The 19,470-nt window shown below is 48.5% G+C and overlaps 1 protein-coding gene across 2 annotated transcripts in view; it reads right to left on the bottom strand.

The window, feature by feature from the left end:
• LOC106748527 (neurogenic locus Notch protein) overlaps positions 1 to 19,470 on the bottom strand; it is a 256,282-nt gene that overhangs the window by 61,351 nt on the left and 175,461 nt on the right. For both annotated transcript variants that reach the window (XM_014627172.1, XM_014627173.1), the window contains one exon: positions 15,803 to 15,985. In XM_014627172.1, the coding sequence (XP_014482658.1) occupies positions 15,803 to 15,985 (183 nt within the window). The remainder of the gene's footprint in view (positions 1 to 15,802; positions 15,986 to 19,470) is intronic.

Genomic DNA, 19,470 nt, shown 5'->3' with positions numbered 1-19,470 from the left:
ACATTAAACCGATCGAAGTCTTTTCCCATAGAATACTCAGTTTGTCAAAGAATCCGTATATATTCTCATCTGAAGACTGTTTTATTCATATCAACGCTCGCTCGGTGTTTGTACGAAAAGACTTTTGTATCGACGTGAAACATTCCTCAAAATCGCGGAGAAGAAAGTTCGTCTCCAAAAGAATCATTTTCCTATACACTGAAAAATGAGTGTCTACCTGACACTCAAACGCGTTTTGATCGAAGGGAACAGAATTTCCGATTATGAGAAGAAAATTTGGTGCGCGAGAATTAGAGATCCTGTTCCCTTCAGTCAAAACGCGTTTGATTATCCGTTATCAGGTAGATCCAATCAAATTCATTAACTAGAGTTTTCTCGAATACTCCAGCCGTCGAACAGCCCGTACATCGAGGGATGCGAAGGCGATCGCAGCGAGAAAACGGGAGGAAGCACCGCGCGTCGCGCCGAAATTTGCATTTTAAATACGACATCTCTCCGGGAAGCTCGGTACGAAAAATCGACCGCTCACGACGGTTCCCCAGACTCTTCCTTATTTCTTCACTTCGGCCGGTCGCGGCTTGCGCTTCCTTACTTCGTCGACGATGACGATGATTAGCCTCCCCTCGCCCCGACGCGGCACTTAACAACCGGTGGTTTTTCGCGTCGTGGCGGGTGGTGGCTTGTTAATGCGCAATCGACCGACCGGAGGAGCGCGAGAGGATTCGTTAAATACCACTCTCTCGACGCCGCCTTCGCGGTAACATTCGGAATACACGTCTCGAAAAACACGAGCCGCGGCTTGTACAGAATGTTTCACTTCGCCAGTTCCGATCTCGCGCTCGTCGTATATTCACGAAAAAGGAATTGCCCGCAAAGAGCGTATCTCGCGATTTTAATATGTTAACACATTCATATCATGTTATCACACCTATACTTGCTATATCCCTGAGGACTGTAAAGAGAGAGAGATGTATGAACTTGAAATTCTTCAAGTCAGGCATTTTATTATCGCGTTCAAAAGAAACACGGGAAGAAAGATTTCGCTAGCGCAGCTGATCATGCTTTGGTTGAAAATGTTTCGCTGCTGTAGCTGAAAATTCGTTGCTATAACTAGAACTTTGGTGACAACTTGATTATTGCCGATGCGGGTGTCGTACTTGATACATGTCTACTGCAGCTAAATTTGTATACGTCCGTATACTAACTGAATCCCCGTTGTAACATATTAGCTGCGTCAGCAAAATATTTTTTCCGCCAAGTTTCCGACACCGCGTACGCTTCTCTTTATCTACTATGCATATTAATATTCCTCTATTTTTAACGTTTACGCCAGTACGCAGTACATCCATTACCGAGTAACCAAGTCGACGTATTTACGGGGATTCCTCGTACAACTGTCGCGGTTGAAAAACATTTACATAACCGAACCGCAAACCGCGAAGTGCCGGGACACTCCGACGCTGACTTCTATCCCGCTGGGTTAGCCAGTAATCGCATTTTTGTCTTGATAAGTCATTCGAAAATAATAGTGTCGTAACGAAACCGCAATACATTCGCTACGAGAGGAGAGGAGGTCGAAACTTACGACGGAACAGACACCGAGAAAGACGAAGAAAGACGAAGAAAAATGATCGCTCCTTCCGCCGCCGCGCTCGACACGGCGCGCACCAACGAAGGACGTTTCATTATGAGCGGACGTATTGTCACGAACGACATTTAACGTACACTGACCTCGAACGCGGCCGATTCCCTTAGGTTCATCGTACCGATCTGTGATCATCGACAGCGGCGTTTAGATCGATCGCGAACTCGCGATCCCTCGATCGCAGATTCGTGTGAAAAACGTTCCGCTCGCACGAGCGAAACATCCAAATGTTCATCCTCTGACATGTCTCAGCAGTACTCGATCCCGCTCGTCTCTTGAACTTTTGCGTCACTTCATCGCGCGGTTTTGAAAAAATATCCCGATTTTTTAGGGAATATTATCAGATCCGAATTAAGTTATCATATCAATGGCTAAGAAGTGATACGTGCAAAACCGAAAGTTTTCGGGAGAAGCAAGGCTGTTTTGAAAGTTCACTTTGAACGATCCAAAGATATCACTTTTATCGAATTGTCTGGTAAACAACTCTGTCTTCAAGTCGTGAGAGAAAAATTCCCATTTCGTTGAACTGAAAATGGTCATTTTTGCAAATACCATTTCTTAGTTATCGATATATAATATGTGTGTGTATACGAAAGACGCGGACATAAAATCCAGTTTATATTTAACGAACGAGTCTGACGCAGTTTCGTCGGATCAACCTGTTTCAGTTCTGTTTCCGCGGTCGCCGCCTCCGAACGTAAACGCGCCATCGGGGACTCGCATCGGGCATTTACGCGTCTGAGTTACGCGCGTATTAAATATCTAACGTGAAAAGTAAATTATAAAACAGTGTAATTAGTGAAACGAACCGGCGCGAGATCGGCTGGAAACGCGCGATAGAGGCCGTTGATTTATAGAGGAGGAGTCGGGACTATCTTCGCGTGCTCTTTCTCTCTCTTCTCCGAGCCTGATGCTCGAGTGTGCTTTTATCGGTGCACGAGTCGGGAGTTAAAAAGGAGTTATCGATGCCGATAACGCGCCGATGCGTCGCCTTATTGAGTCAACCTTTCGCTCGCGGGACGGTCGATTCGCCAATAAAGCAAATTAACTACTAGGTGCATCGGTGTCGTTAATTCACCGTGTAAAAGCGAAACACAAACGTGTTATACGACCGGCCGCGCGCGCCTATCAATAAAACATCAGCGAGACGCGCGTTAACGAAGCACGATGTCCAAGATGAAAGAAAAATCGCTTGGAAATCAGGGAACAATTAGTTTCTCCGGACTCGCAGGCTTTGAAACTCACAAGTCTGGCTCGCGTTACTTTATTATTTTTATTCGTTTAATACATACCGAGTGGCTCTTTGTTATTGCCGCGAGACGCTGCAACGCGTGACGCATAAAACGCCGCGGTGGAGGATCCCGAGGGCGGGAGAGGGCGCAATAAAATTCATACTTTTGCAGTCGCGCCGACGGCTGAGATTACGACCCCTTCTGTCCCTTTCGAGTTCGACAATTAAGAGGGGCATTAATCACTTTAATTACTCTCACCGCCGACCCGGCCGCGAGCGCGCACGCGGCTTAACGGTAATGAATAATAAATACTACGATATCATCGATCATTCGACATGTGTAGCAGCGGCCGCCGAAGCGATTGGCCGTCTCCGATTGTAATTTGTTCGCCCATTAATCGCCCCGCGGCATTAATAAAACTCAATGAAATCACCGATCAAAAATTAAGATCTCGCGGCCTCACAGTTCCGGCATTGTACCGGCAAGCGCGCGAGATGCTCGCCAAATATGGTGGGCGATGAGATTTTCAGAGCCCTACGCGGATCGCCAATATATTTCACATAAATGAGAATTTCACGCCGTTCGAATTAGGGGATCGCGCCGGGCGGGTAGTTCCGTCGAGCAGCTCGAGTCAAATGTACGAGTAAACCGGCTTATGGGATATAAAGGCAGGATAGCGAAGGCTCCTTAGGGAGAAAATTATCGAGATGTAAGGGACCGATATAACTAGAACATAAATACATCTGCTCGAGGTAATAGAGAATGTGTGCAGAAGCTAGAAATCTTCATTAAAAACTAAGATAGACACTGATGGAAGTATTCGATATTTCGAATACCTCTGTTAAGCGCTGCCGACATTTGTATAGACGATAAAAATATGAATAAGGATAAAAAAAATGTAAGTGAAAGTTAGAAACATCTTGCATTTCTCGTAGAACCCTCGTAAAGAAGCTGCGAGGCGATCGCGGCGATCATGATTGACTAAGGAATCACTGAGCGGAACGGAACTCGAAATACCACGAAAAAGACAAACCTAATTCTCCTCCCTCCGTCGCTGCCGCGCCTCTCAACTAGCTCTATTATTGTTCTACGGTAACGAGGTGAGTAATGAAACACGGTCTGCCCTCAAGGTCTTCTCACAGGCGGACCGAAAGCAATGAGAGCTGGCGAGGCGAGGCGAGACGAGGAGATTTACAACGTTACACGATTCCTCGCACCCTCCGTCCGGCCGCCCCGGTCGTCCTACGCTCGCTCTCGTTACGAGAACCGATGCGCCTTAGTGGTTCTCCAAACGAATTGGATGTCTCGCGACAAAAAAGGTAGAGAGAGAGAGAGAGAGAGAGGACGAAGAGTCGGGACGAATTGAGGAAGGGAAACAACTGCAAAAAGAGATCTCGCGGTTGAAATAAAGAGCCTTCGCTTAAATAAATCATCATCGTTCGAGCACTTCGACGGGGATGATGGAGTCAAGAAGATACACAAGTTCATCGACGGACGTGTAAAGACAGAGGAGAAGTGACAATCAAGAGGCAATGATGAGTTCACGAGTGATCCTCAGAATTGTTTCACGAGTTGGGATATTTTTCGGACGGAGACATTTGAATTTTAGATCGCGCCAATTCAGCGCGAGACTCACGAAATTAAGTGTCGCGTCAATTTTCTAACGTTCGACACGACCATGTTGCGCTTTCGACGTTCGGCATTCGCGTGACGCTTTCCCCTCGTTGTCAGAATTATCATACGTATCGCGCGGCGTTAAATCACCTGCGATTATCGTGTCCTACCGACATCGTTGGTTTATATATCGAGACGGCGAACAAAATAGCCTGGTGATCAGCCGCGGAGTTTAACGGGCGACATGATACGTCGCCGAGGAAACCACCCGGCGCGTGACGGCATTCCTGCGATCAAATCGTCGCGGAGGTTCCTTTTAATTGCGCCCACCGAAAGGCGAAAACGCCAATTTGCACGCGCTTTTAATGGGAAGCGACAGCGGAAGGTGGAGGGGTTACGGGGAGTTGATAAAAAAGAGTCGGGGGAGACACGGAGGTGAGTAGTCGACGAGAGGGAAGGACTTCGGCTGGCAATTAACTTCCGCCAATAAAGAGGCAGTTCGTTTCGGGCACCAAATTAATTTCCTCGTCGCGATAACGACAGACTCCCCCCGCCCATATTCTTCTTGATCGATCGGATCGATTCTTATCGGCACACGGCTGGTATTAATAAAGAGAGAAAATCGACGAACCAATCTCACCGCGGACTCACTCGATCCGCGCGAAAATGAAGAATCTCATCTTCTTAGACACCGAGGCTCGCAATGATACTCGTTATTTGAAACTTGTCTCAGGTGAGACGCGTATATTTGTATTAAGCGAGGCCTATAATAGGTGTAGTAAGCTTTAGACCATAAGAAATTGACCAATCACAGTCGAATGTGAGAGGAATAATCAATTGTGATTGATCAATTTCTTACGGCTTATTACAACTGTCGTAAACCCGACCTTAATTTCAGGTAAGACAAGTTTCAAGTAACGATCTTTCATCGATATAAGCCTAAAAAGAATTCATATCTCCATCAGGCGATGTAATCGTTCGACCAAGTGACGCATAATTTAATTTAATTGAATTTGGAAATAACATATACAAACAGGCTTCGAATTCATAATATATCCGTTCATCATTCCTAATCTGTTGGCTACAATTAGTCACGTCTTACGCATAATATAGTCTTCCTAATTTTTACATTTGGCTAATGTCACGCGTGACGACATCGCGATCGGAGTTTCTCTTTTCGTTTGCACTCAGCACCGGTTACCGAGAGAGGCACGCCTCTATTTCCAGGCTGGAGTATAAATTTTCCGCGACTCCGCCGCCGGAAAAGGGAGCAAGAGGAACGACGGCTTATCTCCATCTCCGCTCGGTAGCAGAACGGGCACCGCAGACGGTGTGCGTATACACATACACACACGCGCATGTTTATACCCGGCTTGTCTATCCGTCAAATGCCTCTCCTCCAGCGGGCTTCACTCGTCATCCCGCTATCGTCCGCGAGAATCTAGGATTGTCTCTCGCTCGCTCTCTCGTTCACCGTCACACGCCCGCAACCGGATAACGGTATAAAGTCGATATAGCGGCGGAGCAGTCGGCCGACCGCGGCACAGGCCGTTCCTCGCGGAAGAAAATTATCGATCCCGGATGGACTCAGAGATCCCGACCGGGGCCGCGATTCCCCCTCGAGATCCGCCGATCCGTGGAATATCAATGACTCTGACCTCCGCGGACAACGATAAATCGGACGGCTACACACGCTCGGAACGGTACGTGACGTGTCTTCGCAAATTGGTGGTCGCCTTCGCGGAACTAAGTAAATTGATTCCTCGAAAAGCACATGTAATGTGCTCATCGAGTCTTCGTCGCCGTCATTATCGAAGTGCCATACCGCGCGGTCGCGAAATCGGCGGAACGAGAGCGTTTCAAGTTCCTGTCGCTTTTTACCGGGTGAAACCGCCCTCTCGGCGAAGACGTCTTCGTCGAGGTCACTCTCTCGATTCGTTCTGGATTCGCCAGCAGCCCCGGTTTACGAGCGCGACTCTGCCCTCCGAGGAGAGGTCGCCGGCCGCGACCCGCGCTGAAAGCGAGTGCAAAGGAAACCATCCTGGCGCGCGGAACGTCGTCGTCCTAGGAGCCGCGTTTAAGGCCGCATTTGTATGCGACTCCGCGCAGTTCCTCGCACATGCACGCACGCACGCACGTCGATCCCGTTGTACCCTTAAATTGGCTATTTCCAAGGGGGAGACGAGGGGAAGCGTCGAGAACGAAAGAACCGGCGAAGTCAGCGGCGAAGGGGATTCTCCGTCCCATAGAAATCAGGCTGGGTCTTTGTCAGCGTCAGAAGGGACGTAATTCCATTGGCCGCGGTTCGCCCCGACTCGCGAGGACCAATTCGTGGCCGACAATGACGCGCGGTTCGAACGAAGCCGGCGTGAAGCCGAAAAATCGGAATTCCGACGCGCGCGAGATGCATTCGAGTTGGATGACGCGCTCTTCGTGATCGACCATATAACAGTCGAGCGGCGATTACTTCCGCGCACTTGCACGAGGATGCTTGAGATACGAAATGCCGGAACGACGAGCGTCGTAATGACAAATGGGACGAAGAGAGGCGAGCGCGACGTCGGTACCGTTTGACGTATTGCAGGAGATAATTGCGTGTGATATTCAAAAAAAAACATCCGGAAACAAAAGCTAGAATTCGCAATCACTCTTATGCCGATGTAAGTGGAATTAAGAGAGATAAGTGTTGCTGATAGAAAACATATCATACTCTCAGAGAAAGAATTAGCCATAAGGACTATACTAGAGACAGCTAACGTCGTTGTTATCGCAGCTAAATTCATTAGCTGTTAGAATGAAAGCGCTTCAGTGAATATATAGTTGTACAATATATTTGCACCTTGCTGCATATACACAAATGCAATAGCTGATGAATTTATTTGCGGTAGCAACGATATTAACTGTCTGTATTTTAGCTGCCACGACTAGATTTTAGTTCTTATGACTAATTTTTTCTGAGCTTATTTCGATAAAATTACAGAATAAATAAAAGAAATTCTTTTTCTTAAAAATTGCGATATGTAATTCTTTTTCTATATTTTCTTTCGAAATCTCATTTCCTCGTCTCGCTTCTTTTCTCTTTGGAATTTTTCACGGAAACGTCGCCTGTGCTTCTCTCGAGGAATCATTTTGCTCGCTCCACAACAGCGCCAAGATATGCAACCGTCTACGTCAGCCTTCGCGGAAAAATATCGACGTGCTCAAGCGCGCTCCGGCTCGTCTCTATCGGGCCGGTATTCATTTCGAACTTTTTATCCTCGTTGAAGAACTCCTGCCGGTAGTGCGCTGGCGTGCGGAAAAAAACGCAGGAAGTAACGAGCGGAGGAACATGCAGAAGAGACACGTTACCCAGAAGGCGTGGTGTGTCCGTCTCGTTCATGGCGGCCATATATCACGGGTGCTTCGAGGCAAAACACAAGGCGTCGGTCATATGCACGCATGCACTCACGCACGCACACGCTCCTATGACGTCGCCGAGGCTCCTGACGATTTCAGGAGTGACTGATGCCCAGACGAAGAAGACGCGCCGAGAGTATGGCGAACGTCTTGCTGAGCAACGATCCTGCTTGTTAGCAAACAAAACAAAACTCGAGATGGCCTTAAGTCTCTTCCTGCCTTTTTCTTTTCAAAACGATGGAATTGTTTGATGGGAGGACGATTGTAAACGAAAGAAAAAAAAAAGTACCAATTTTCAGTGGCTCGTAGCGGCCTATCCGTTTCCCGAAAGTTTCTTCTTTCTTCGAGTTCACCGATTCTTCTTATTTCACGTAAACGAGATTTCCCGATCAAAATGTCGCATCGATCACGATAATCAGATCCACGGTAGTCGCGCCGATTCGAGAAGAAACTTCCGCTCCGCCGGTACAGACGAACCGAAGACCTACTGTCCCGATTGACCGGAAAAGCCGAGAGCCTCGCTTTTCTTTTCCCGGAGACGAACCACCCCACCACCTTCCTTTTCGCTTCTTTTAATCAACGGCCAGCGATCTGGACCAATTTAGATGCCGCCTGTCCAAGGAGTCTATAGTTCCGACGAGGCCGAACGAAGAGGAACGAGAGATAGAGGCGGATAAGGAGAAGTGCAGTCAAGGAAGAAGACAATCCGCGAACGAGGGGATGAGAATGAAGGGGAAGACGTAGATCGAGCGGATAAAGTCCGCCAAGAGACTTAGCGGGCGTGTTGGGTAAGCGCAGATAGAATCTCGCGCTTGGCCCTCGACGCTTTACGTACCGCGGCCGTATTTATGTAACTGTTCCCGCGAATACGTCAACTACGATGCCGCGGGGTCGCGAAAGAGTTACCTCCGGGTGTTTCTTCGGAATACTTTGATGTGCCAATGTTAAAATTACATTTGGAATTATTTATTCAAGATCGCGCACGCTCACATATCTCCTTCGCTTGATATCAAGCGTAAATCAGGCTATGACCGCATCGGCGGAACAATATTGCGAAATTGAGCGGTATCGAGCAGCGTGATAAAAATGGCATCGACGCCCCGTGTCTTCCCGGTGGAATGATGAAGTGGCAGGATGGAACGATTCGCGGGAGAAAAAGAAATCGCGACGTTCGTGAAAAGGGCATTGAAAAGGGCCGGACAACAAATGCGTCTCCGCCCCGCGCGGGAGGGTGCCATCACTCTTGACAGTCGACGCAACCACCTCCGATTCGACAACCAATCGAGAGAGAGAGAGAGACTGTGGCTGCTTCTTTCGTCGATCGGGGAGAGACAAAGGCATGAATATCTCGTTTCGAGGCGGACTATGCCCTCTTAATTAGTCCAAGCTAAACCTCGCCAAAAGGACCCTTCTCGCCCGCGCCGGACGAGGCTTAAACCAACGTTCGTGCCGGGTACTCGAACACGAGAATGAATATGTCAATTGAAGAGGCCTCTTTCAGTTGGAGATAATGCCGGCATTGTTCTCGGAATGCGCGACTCGCATATGGGATTTATATTGAAAGTACAAGCGCTCGCTTATGCAAATGCATCGAGGCGTGTAACTATATATCTCTTCGAGAGAAATATATTAATTATACCTTAATATATATTTATATAATCAAATAATAATAAAATAATAAAAAAGAAATCAATCTCTCGCGTAATATTGAATTTTTATACAGAAAATAGATAAAATAAATTATTACACAGAAAGAAGAAAATAACATTGCGATATAAATATAGAAATAACATTGCAGTGAAAACTTTGAGATTTTAATATCTGATAAGCCCACTCGAACAAAGCAATGTGATTAAATTAGAAAAGTTCTAATTAAAAATTAGAACGCGGCATTAAAAAGACAATTGGAACTGTCACAATATTTATCGGTCGCAAACAACGTGTGGCGGGTGACGCCTCGACGCATGAATTTAATTTAACGCGTGGGTTGCCTTGGAAAAGCCGAGAAAGAGCAACGCGATTGGATCTCGTAGCGACGAAAAAGGCGACCACGAAGAGAGAGATAGAGAAAGAGCGAGGCGGTGAGTACAAGTCCGCAGGATAACAGAACGTGGCAGCCATTGTCCCTCTTGCGGACAATGCAAGGCTGCTGGATCGCAGCGCGAGCGATCTACATCTTCAACAATGTATCATACGCGCGCGTGTCCGGAACTTCTGCAACTGCTTCTTCAAAGGTAGGTGCGTGCGTGCATGAGTGCTTGCGTGCGTGTGTCACGCGCGCACGAGAGAGATCTTTGCATCCTAGTGTGCGTGTCGGGTGTATCAAGCTGCGAATATTGAGATATCTCCCTTCGTTGGTCCAGGGAGTAACAAATCTTCCACGCGATGCACGTCGCAAAAGGAACGGCACGAGCGGGAGAGAATCAAAAGAGGAAAAAGAAAAAGCGCAGATTGCGCGTGACAGTAAAATATGTCTCGATTGCGATCCGGCGGACCCGCTCTTTCACGCCCTTCGCAACGTGTCCATCGTCGACGATCGATTATCTAAACCCGCGAACGCACGGAGTGAAGTTTCTCGCAAAATGAGGAGGTGCTCCATGCGAGAGGCTCGATTTGAACTTTGCGATTCTCCGACGACGGACTCGGGGTCTCGAATACATGATGACAAGGTAGGAAAATATCCGAGAGACGAGAGAGAGAAAGAAGGAGCGACAACGAAGTCTCCGGCGAATTCCTGTTCCGTGTGAACACCTGGAAGAGTGCGCGCGAAGATGGCGAGGTTGGATAACATTGTTTCGCGATGCGTCCCGGGAGTGTTCGCGCGGCGATTTGTAGCGCCTTCCCGCGCGGCTTTATGTCATCTTTATTCGCGTTACCGCCGGACTATGGCGGAGTACAGCGCGATGGTAGGAGAGTAAGGGAGCCCGAGTTACAAGACTGCGTACTCTACTTCGCGGAAATCCACGTCGGAAACCTGATGATAACAGGCGACAAAAATTCACTCCGAGCCGGATGTCGCTCGGTGAATTCGCGCGCTTTCAACGTGCGTGTACACTATTCATTCGAAGCTACGCCAAAGAAAGGGGTCGTCGAGAAAATCGAGGAGAGACGCGACTCGAATCGATGACGACGTAGAAAAGAACCAATCTCTAAATGTCTTCAAACAAAATTTTACTCGATAGATAGAAGAAAGATGGCAGAGTCACTGGAATTCGAAATTGTCACTCAAATTCAGTGAATTCTCTATAATAAGTTGCCGAGCGAACATTCTCGCTCGAAATTCAAGAGTAAATCTCATGTATTCCATCGTCATAGAAACAAATTCATCCTGATCGATCGAAATATTTCTTTGTTTCAAATCAAAGTCCGCTCGAATGAAACATTCACTCTTCCAATTCCGAATGGCGGTATTTTCATTGTCATTCCGAGTGAATTTTCATTCGTTTTAGGTGAGATTTCACTCCAAGAAATTTCAAGAGCGCAACGGTGGTGGTGATCGTTATGTTATTCGATGGTCGGCGCGTCAGGCGGACGTCGGTCGTTCGCCGCGATTTAACGACCGTCGGAAGGACCGAATCATTACATCCGCGCGTGTTGTTTAATAGCGAGTTGATGCAATCCGCGGCGTATTGCCCGCCGCCACGCCACCGATTTATTAATCCGCATTTTTCACGGCCGCGACGACCTACGAAGAGTGCGCGCGCTCGGGCTCGCGCGAGCCGCATTCATCAGACCGGCAAGAGAGCCGTACTATCAGATCGCCCGGTAGAGAGAAAACGCAATAGCGTCGTAATTGCTCTCGTACGTCAATGACACTGGAAGATCTCGCCACTCCTCCTCTTCATTATACGCGGATAATCATAAGCCCCGTGGTGCGTACGTGTGTGAGCACACAATGCGCGCCTGGGCACACCCAGGCGATATCCGCGTTACGATAACGCACATGCGCGCCGAAATATTACGGATCGTAGTGCAATAAAATCGTGAGTAATCGGCGGGAATGATTAACCTGTTAAAGGATTTGGGCGTCTGTCGGATTGGACTTGAGTCTGTGCGAATTTCTGCGCATCGACACCTCTTGAGGTAATGACGTGTGAAACGCGAATTAGTTTAGTATAAAAGTGAACAATTCTTAACGGAACATTATTACATGCAACGAAAGGAAAAATTGCGCGCATTTTAAGAGTAAACGGATGTGTAATATTTTCGAAGTTCCATATGAACTTGAATGAAAATGATTGAAACGTCGACTGAATTGCCGTTTCTCCTTCAGGAGATTAATTTTCGCGACTTGAGCCGAATTTAAGTTAACGTGAAAATTGGATTTTGTATTCTAATAGTTTACAGTGAAGCGTGTGTTTATATGTTTGGCGATTTTGCGATCGGTCGGATTCGAGGAACGACGCTGCGTCGGCGGGTTCGCGATGCGGATTCGATTCCGATCCGGGGGAGGAAGGCTTCTCTCATTACGCTCCGCGCAACTCGAAACAGAGACGGAGCTGCCCGGCAGACGACAATTACAAAGGCCGGATATACACGCGCTCGGCCGATGCGCTGCGGGTCCGTCGTGCAAAATCTTGAATGCCCAAGTATCCTCTTTCCTCGAACCTCTTAGCGCTATTTAGCGGATCCTTTTACGGGACAGCAGGCCCCGACAAGAAAGGAGGGAAGGCACGACGTGCGGGCCGACGAAGGGTCGAAGCAAGAAGAGGCGAAAAAGACAAGAAAGAGAGAAAGAAAGAAAGAGAGAGAGAGCGAGATGGACGTAGAGGTGCAGGACGAAGGATGAAGAGAGCAGCGGAGGTGGAGTACCAAAATGGCGGAGTAAACCGAGGGACAAGATAAGCCTTTGTGCCCGCACGAGGGCCTACGGGGGCCCACGCGGGCCCGCGGCAACGGATCCCGTCGTCTCGGTCTCATATTTCGCGAATCCCGCTATCATATTTTACCGCTCGCCCTCTCCCCCTTCCTGCCCGTTTCCTCCACCGCGCCTCTACTCCGAGGGCCTGAGCGTTCCTCATTTTTTGTTATCTCGCTTTTCGGACCCTCGATTCCATCTACCAGTTTCTCCTTCTTTCTCTTTTTTTTTTTTTTTCGAAGGAGAGGATGGCTTCTTCTATCTCAATGTTGTGGGACTCGATTCGATTGACCGTTCTAATGCGATGAACGCGTAACCAGCGCAGTTCAAACGTCCTTTTCGCTTTAACTTTACAAGGGAGTTGTGTGAAATTTAGAAAATGACTCAGAGATTGAAATAATAAAAGCGTTAATACACTGATTTTAACATAATACATAAGATTTAGCGCCACGATAACATTGAGAACTGAAAGAAAGTCAAAGATGTTGGAAATAAAAATAAATTCGAAGAATCAAATGTTGCGTAAATGCGGCAAAATTTTTAATTGTGATCTAGCTTTCTACAGGATGTGCTCCGAAATTATCAACCAACTCTCCGTACCCCGGTTGGTACAAACGAGATTCGATCGCGACAGCGTTAGAGAAACGAGTCTTAATAAATTATCATGAATTACAAAATATGATTTCACGAGTATGCGAGTTCAGCTCGATTTACCTGGCAGTAAAAGGCGTCGTCGCAGGTAAAGAACGTCGTGACGCGGATATAAGACATGTTTCCTTAATTGGGCGATATCTTTCGACGGCTGCGAGACTCTCCGTCGATTTATCGCCTGTGCGGTTTCTTTAAGGGGCGTGCACAACGTCGAAGGGCCGACGACGAAGAGAGCAAAAGAGAAAAAGAGAGAAAGAAAGCAAGTCGCGTTTGCCAAAGGTCGCGCGAATTGTAAATCGGCGCCATAAATCGAACGAGCGAGGGGAGGTCGAAGGGTGGAGAGAAGGCGCGATCTCGCATTCGAGCGCTTCTAATAGATGGCCGCTATTTTCGCGTACCGGCTTTGCGTTTATCGCGTTTAATGCTCCATTTGTCGCGCCGCGGGGACTCGCGATCTACGCGCGTTGCTGCTGCCGTAGCTGCTGATGCTGCACCGCATCGCCGCCGCCGATTGGTGGTACCGGAAGCGAAATCTGTCCGCAACGGAAACCTGACCTTGACCCTTTCCACGTGCGAGCGATCAAAGGTCGCGTAGGAAAGCGAGTAGACATCAAGAGGGAATTTCGAGATGCTAATCGAAACAGGCTGGTGTTCGCGGTCGACGATGAAGCCAGTGTCGCTTTTAGTATTTATTAGTATTTAATATTTTAAGCTCCACTTGGACAGAGTTAAGCAAAAGAATATTAATAACTTCGATTTTTAACGACTTGGTGGGAATCCCGCGGTTCCATAAACAACGACCATCATCTCCGGCTGCTTATACGATGCGACCATTTATATCGTCGCCATCGATTCTACGAGGAGAAAATTCACCGCTCGTATCGGAACTAAACGCGGTCTTAAAGTCCCCTCTCTCTCTCTTTCCCCTTGTCTCAAACACGCGAGATATCCTGCGGGGTTTGCGCGCGATTTCGCGATATCGCGACGACGGCTGCGCGCGCATTCGTCCTCGATTATGTCGATTATCGATCGCGCGGATCTCGTGACTCTAAATGGCCGGAGGGCCCTTAAAGGGCTCCCCGGATCGAAGGATAGATAGATCGCGCGTCGTACCACCGGCGTCAAACAATTAAGGCTGACTTACGCGCGCCGACTCGCGGCGTTGAAAAGAGCAAACGGGTTACCGCTCGCTGCTCTCCCGCCACGTATCAGATAATGCGGCGTTGTCATCTCGGGAAAATTTACCGGCGACGTCGCGCGGCAGCGGTCGGTCGTCGCCTATCGCGTGCGGCGAATCGCGATTTTACGCGCGGCGCGCCTGTTCGCGCGTCTCGCGTTTTCCCGCGAAAACGCGCGCTTTCGACCTCAGTGCAGCCTACGTACGTGACGCGAGAGCCGTAAGACCGGCTCCTTTTTCACGCCAGCATGTCTCAACGAGTCCTCGTCGAAAGCGCGTTTACAATCGGAGCGATTTTACTTGACTTCCTCGGAATAAAAAGATTTTTCACAATGTGACATTTTTATACAACAAAGGAAGAGATTAGGAGAGTTGTCCATTTTTCTCAAACCATTTTCGAACGGCAGTTTCTTCCCTCGGAATAAAAAGATTTTCCGAGCATTTTTACGACGAGATGAAGAAATTAGCGTTTTTTCTTCTCGATTCTCGGAAGATTTGTAATCGGAATAATGGTTCCTTCCCTCGGAATAAACCAATTTTCCGAACGTGAGAACTTCACGGCGGAAAAAAGGGATCAGCGCTTTCCTTTTCCGATCCTCGAGCGGTCGCGTCGGCGCGCCGTCATCGATGATACGTCTGCGAAATTTTCTCGCGTTTTCGGCCGACTATTTTCTTTGTGGGACAACGACTGAGACTCGTTAAGAAGGCTCGAACTTTCCAACGGAAGGAATCTTCTCACTTTTGCGCGAACGGCTCACGCGAGGGCACAAAAACGCGCGTCGTTTCGAGCGCGGGAGCGAGAGGACCGCGAGAACGAGGCGATCCGTCACGAGAGAGGAGCCGGCACTTCCGAAGCAGGATAATTGCGACTTTCACGAGAGACTTTTTATGACGATCGAAGAGCACACGCGGTCGAAATGGGGTAGCGACCGATATGGAGGTTGTCCGTTCGTTCGTTCACTCGCTCGCGCGGACGTAAACGGAACAACAATTGATGAAATTGCCATCGTGAAAGCGACCGAGGTGCGTTTTCGATCGTGACGCGTCCGCGGTCACGCGACGAGACGACCGACGGGAATTATCCGCTCCGTCCCTTTCGCAAGGATACGCGTGCAACTCGCTCGCTCGCTCGTCCGAGAAGAAAGTGCGAGACGCGACGTCAAAGGGACACGTAAACGTCTTCGCGGGAGATGAAGTATAGGCAGGTTGCGCGAGAGGTGGTTACTCACCTGGCATACAGACGCAGCGAAACGTCCCAGGATCGTCCAGGCAGGAGCCGTCGTTCTGGCACGGATGTGACTCGCACTCGTTCACGTTCGTCTCGCATCGCGGCCCCGTGAATCCTTGCGTGCAGTTGCAGGCGAAGGAGCCGGGCGTGTTCACGCAGATACCGTCGTGCTCGCAAGGAGAGCCTGTGAAACATACAAAAAAGCACGTGGTCGGTTAGAGTCGGTCTATGGAGGCTTGGCTTAAGGTACAGCAGAGGTTGATTTGTTCAAAATCTACGAAGCTGTCGGAGATGAAACCAACGAGGACTTAACGCGTTACTAACCGCGCAAGTTTCGCCTTATCAGCTTCTGAAAACTGTACATTTTATAAAGAGTACGCAGTAACACGTTTTCACCGAAATCTTTACAATTGCTGCGACGTAGAAAAATCAACACAATAAAATCGAAAAGTAAAAATAATTCCTCCGCAGAATTACATTAAAAATGTAAGATGATCAGTCGATCAACGATGATCGAGGAAAAGATAAACCTACCCGATTGGTTGGCGATGTGTTAAAATCAAATATAGAGGGGATCGACTTAAAATCTGGCAAGCTGTCGGAGATATGAGAAAGCATCGCGATGATGAGCCGCGGGAATCTCGTGCGGCCCTCGCGACATCGAACGGTTTAACGCGCTCAATAAAAGCGGCACCCTTTGACACATTCCGATTCGTACCGCTCTCCTTTATGACGACGCGTCGCTCGATATTCGTCCCGCCGGGTAATTGGCGCTACGAAATTCCGACGAGAGGACCGCGGCTCCCCGCTGCAATATCGCGAGGCTCCGCCTCGGTGAAAGTTCATCCGGTTTCGGATGCCCGGGACACGTCGCTCGCGTGGTGCTACCATTTCGAGTGAAACTTTTTCCCGTTCGGCGACGACAACGAGCGAGAAAAGGCAAGGCCGGAGAAAACCGCGCGCGAAACCTTCTTTCTTTCTTAACCCGAGAACCCCCCGTCGGTGGGCGCGTCGATGACTTTTAAACCGTGGCGGCAGCGACGCGAACACGACTTGCATCGATAATTAATAGCTGAATACGGGGCTCGGGCTGAATCTCGTTCCGCGACTTCGTCGTCTCTCCACCGCGCGCGCTTGCACCAACGAGAGAGGAACGAAGGATAGTACGCCTTAATTGGCGAACACACCGCCGACACTTTTTAGCCGCCGCCATTAGGACGGGAGGGGCAAGAGGAACGGACACTTCCTATACCCGATTAACTCGGCCATAAGAAGGAGCATGCTGGTAGAGAGCATTCTCGAAGCAGCAACTCGACGACGGTTCGTTTAAAGGAGATCGCAATTTTGCCCGCGGGACCTCTCTTTTCCCGGAGTGATACTTCCCTCCCCTCGACCCTCGGCGGTTTCCTGTAATTGTAGCGAGATAATTGCTACGGGTGGTTGCCTACCCCGGTGTGTGTCTCTCGGCGAATGAGCGTCGAAGGAGCGCTTCATTGGATGCGCGCGCGCTCTCCTTTCTCTCGTCGGTTTCTTTCCGACGCGATGGAATTTCCGCGCTTCGACCGTGTCGAAGTTATCTTACTCGTTGCATACGCGCTTGTTTTTACTTATGTTGCGTAACGATCTCAAGAATCTCATCCGATATCATACCATTTAAAGAAGATTAAATTAATTCATTCTTAAGAGAGAAGTATTTCTTTCAGTGCTTCAAACATTTATTAAGGATATAATTGTAAATGTAATATTAATTTTACGCAAATTTTTATATACTTACTGACGGCCATTCATTTGGCGATTCGCGTTACTCTGCGCAAAGTATTTCGGTATATTTTCTCGATCGCTCGTCTTATGTTCGCAGATATGCACGCAATTAGCTGTGACACACGCGGACGCTTTTCTCGACGGTGACTGCGAGCGATCGCGAGTTTATAAAGAGGCGTCGCTTTTGCTTCTCTCGGTCGCATACCGGGCTCGTGTAATTCGCCAACGGTTTTTCCGAGGCCGGCGGTAATTGCCGTCGCAGCCGCCGCGTGACGAGCGACAGGGGATGAAAGAGGCCCGATGGAGAGGGTGCGACGCGAAGAAACGCGCGTACGTGTACCACGAATGCGCCATGAAGCGCGCAAGAAGTGCATTCCCGCGCCGTGTTCGCGATCGGGTGACGAGGAAGAAGAGATGACGAATCGTTCTCCGAGAATACCACGTAGCGAGCGTAGTCATCCGAAGAGTCGTCTTTAATATGTCACTGCGTATGCTGGTGATTAAACGCGGCGCTGACGCGGCCCGCGACGAACAATACCGCCTGAAATTCGCCACCGCCGTGTCGGTAACCGTCGAGGCGATTTGAAGCGAGGAAAGAAATTTTCCACGCCACGAGAAAAGATCTTTTTCATGCTGGGATGAGAGACATTTTTAATGCGAGGGAGGAAATTTTTACATGTAAAATTCAAGTGCGACGAATGAAGCATCTGAAACATGCTTCAGAGAACAAATTAGCAATGTCAATAGCGCTGTAAGACAAATTCCAAATATTATATATTGCAGGCATAGGAACGGTTTATAGCTGCCGAAATTAGCGAGAGAAGTGAGTTCCATTCTTAAAAGAATAAGAAAACTTTAAACTCAACCTTAGACATGCATATTCAGACACAATAAAACCCTTTGTAGAAAACAAAAATTAGATTCTTTTGTTTTTAAAGAAGCTAGAATTATTAAACATGAACTTGTGATCGGGTCTTTTCGGGCAGGCTTAAATCGAGTGAGAAAAAAAAAGAAAAAAAAATTAGTTTTTCTCAAAAGTGAGGAAAAATTAGATGTTTCTAAATAAACGGGAAAAGTAAGTCGCTCTCACGCTTGTATATCGCGACTCGTAGAACGCGAGAGTAATTTCCGATGCATGATCTCTTATTTTTATATCGATCTCCGGCGTATCGATCGAACGGACGATTCTTAAATTATCGGAAAAAAAATCCTCAAGCTCGGAAATTTTCTGAAATCACCAGCTACTGCGCTTCGATGTTTTGCAATCGCGATGCCTCCCCGAACTTCCCGGCACGACGGCGCGCATAATCGCTCCGTTACATGCGCCACGAGGCGTAGTTTGCAAGTCGCGCGTTGCATCGCGTCGCACCAGACACGATCGAGCCCGGCCGGCGGCTGGCTCCGCTCCGTCCGAGGACTTCTTGCTCTTTCGCCGGGAGCGCGGCTCGCTTAAGGAACTTAATCTACCAGAAAATATGCAATCTAGATAATAACAGAGCCCCAGCTCGGGCGCGAGATCATTATGGTTGTTATTAAACTTAAAATAACAATTTAGCGTTTAATTAGATTCGTCCATGAGGGCTCCGCGATGCGCATGAAGGGGCCGTCTCCCACCTTAAGAAAAGTGCGCTTCTGTACGGTCAACTCCGACCGGAGCTGGCCCTTCTTTTCTTCTCTCTCCTCCTTCTCGCTCCTCCTTCGAGACGCGACTTCCGGCAAAATTTCATTACACCGAACGCGCTGTCGTCGCGCGTCGAATATGTCGCTACGAATGGCACTTCTTGCTACGAACACTCGGCCAGTCGATACGATTCAAAGGTCGCTTTGTTTCTTCAAACTGCTTCGTTATCGGGATAGTACGGTTATCGTTATACGATAGTCGATAACGCGCAGAAAATAATTTGCCTC

The sequence above is a fragment of the Dinoponera quadriceps genome, unplaced genomic scaffold (assembly GCF_001313825.1).
Source record: "Dinoponera quadriceps isolate SergipeBrazil2010 unplaced genomic scaffold, ASM131382v1 scaffold2872, whole genome shotgun sequence".
NCBI classification, from domain to species: domain Eukaryota; kingdom Metazoa; phylum Arthropoda; class Insecta; order Hymenoptera; family Formicidae; genus Dinoponera; species Dinoponera quadriceps.
Note: the sequence above shows the minus strand (reverse complement) of the source record. Positions and strands in the feature narration are given on the sequence as shown.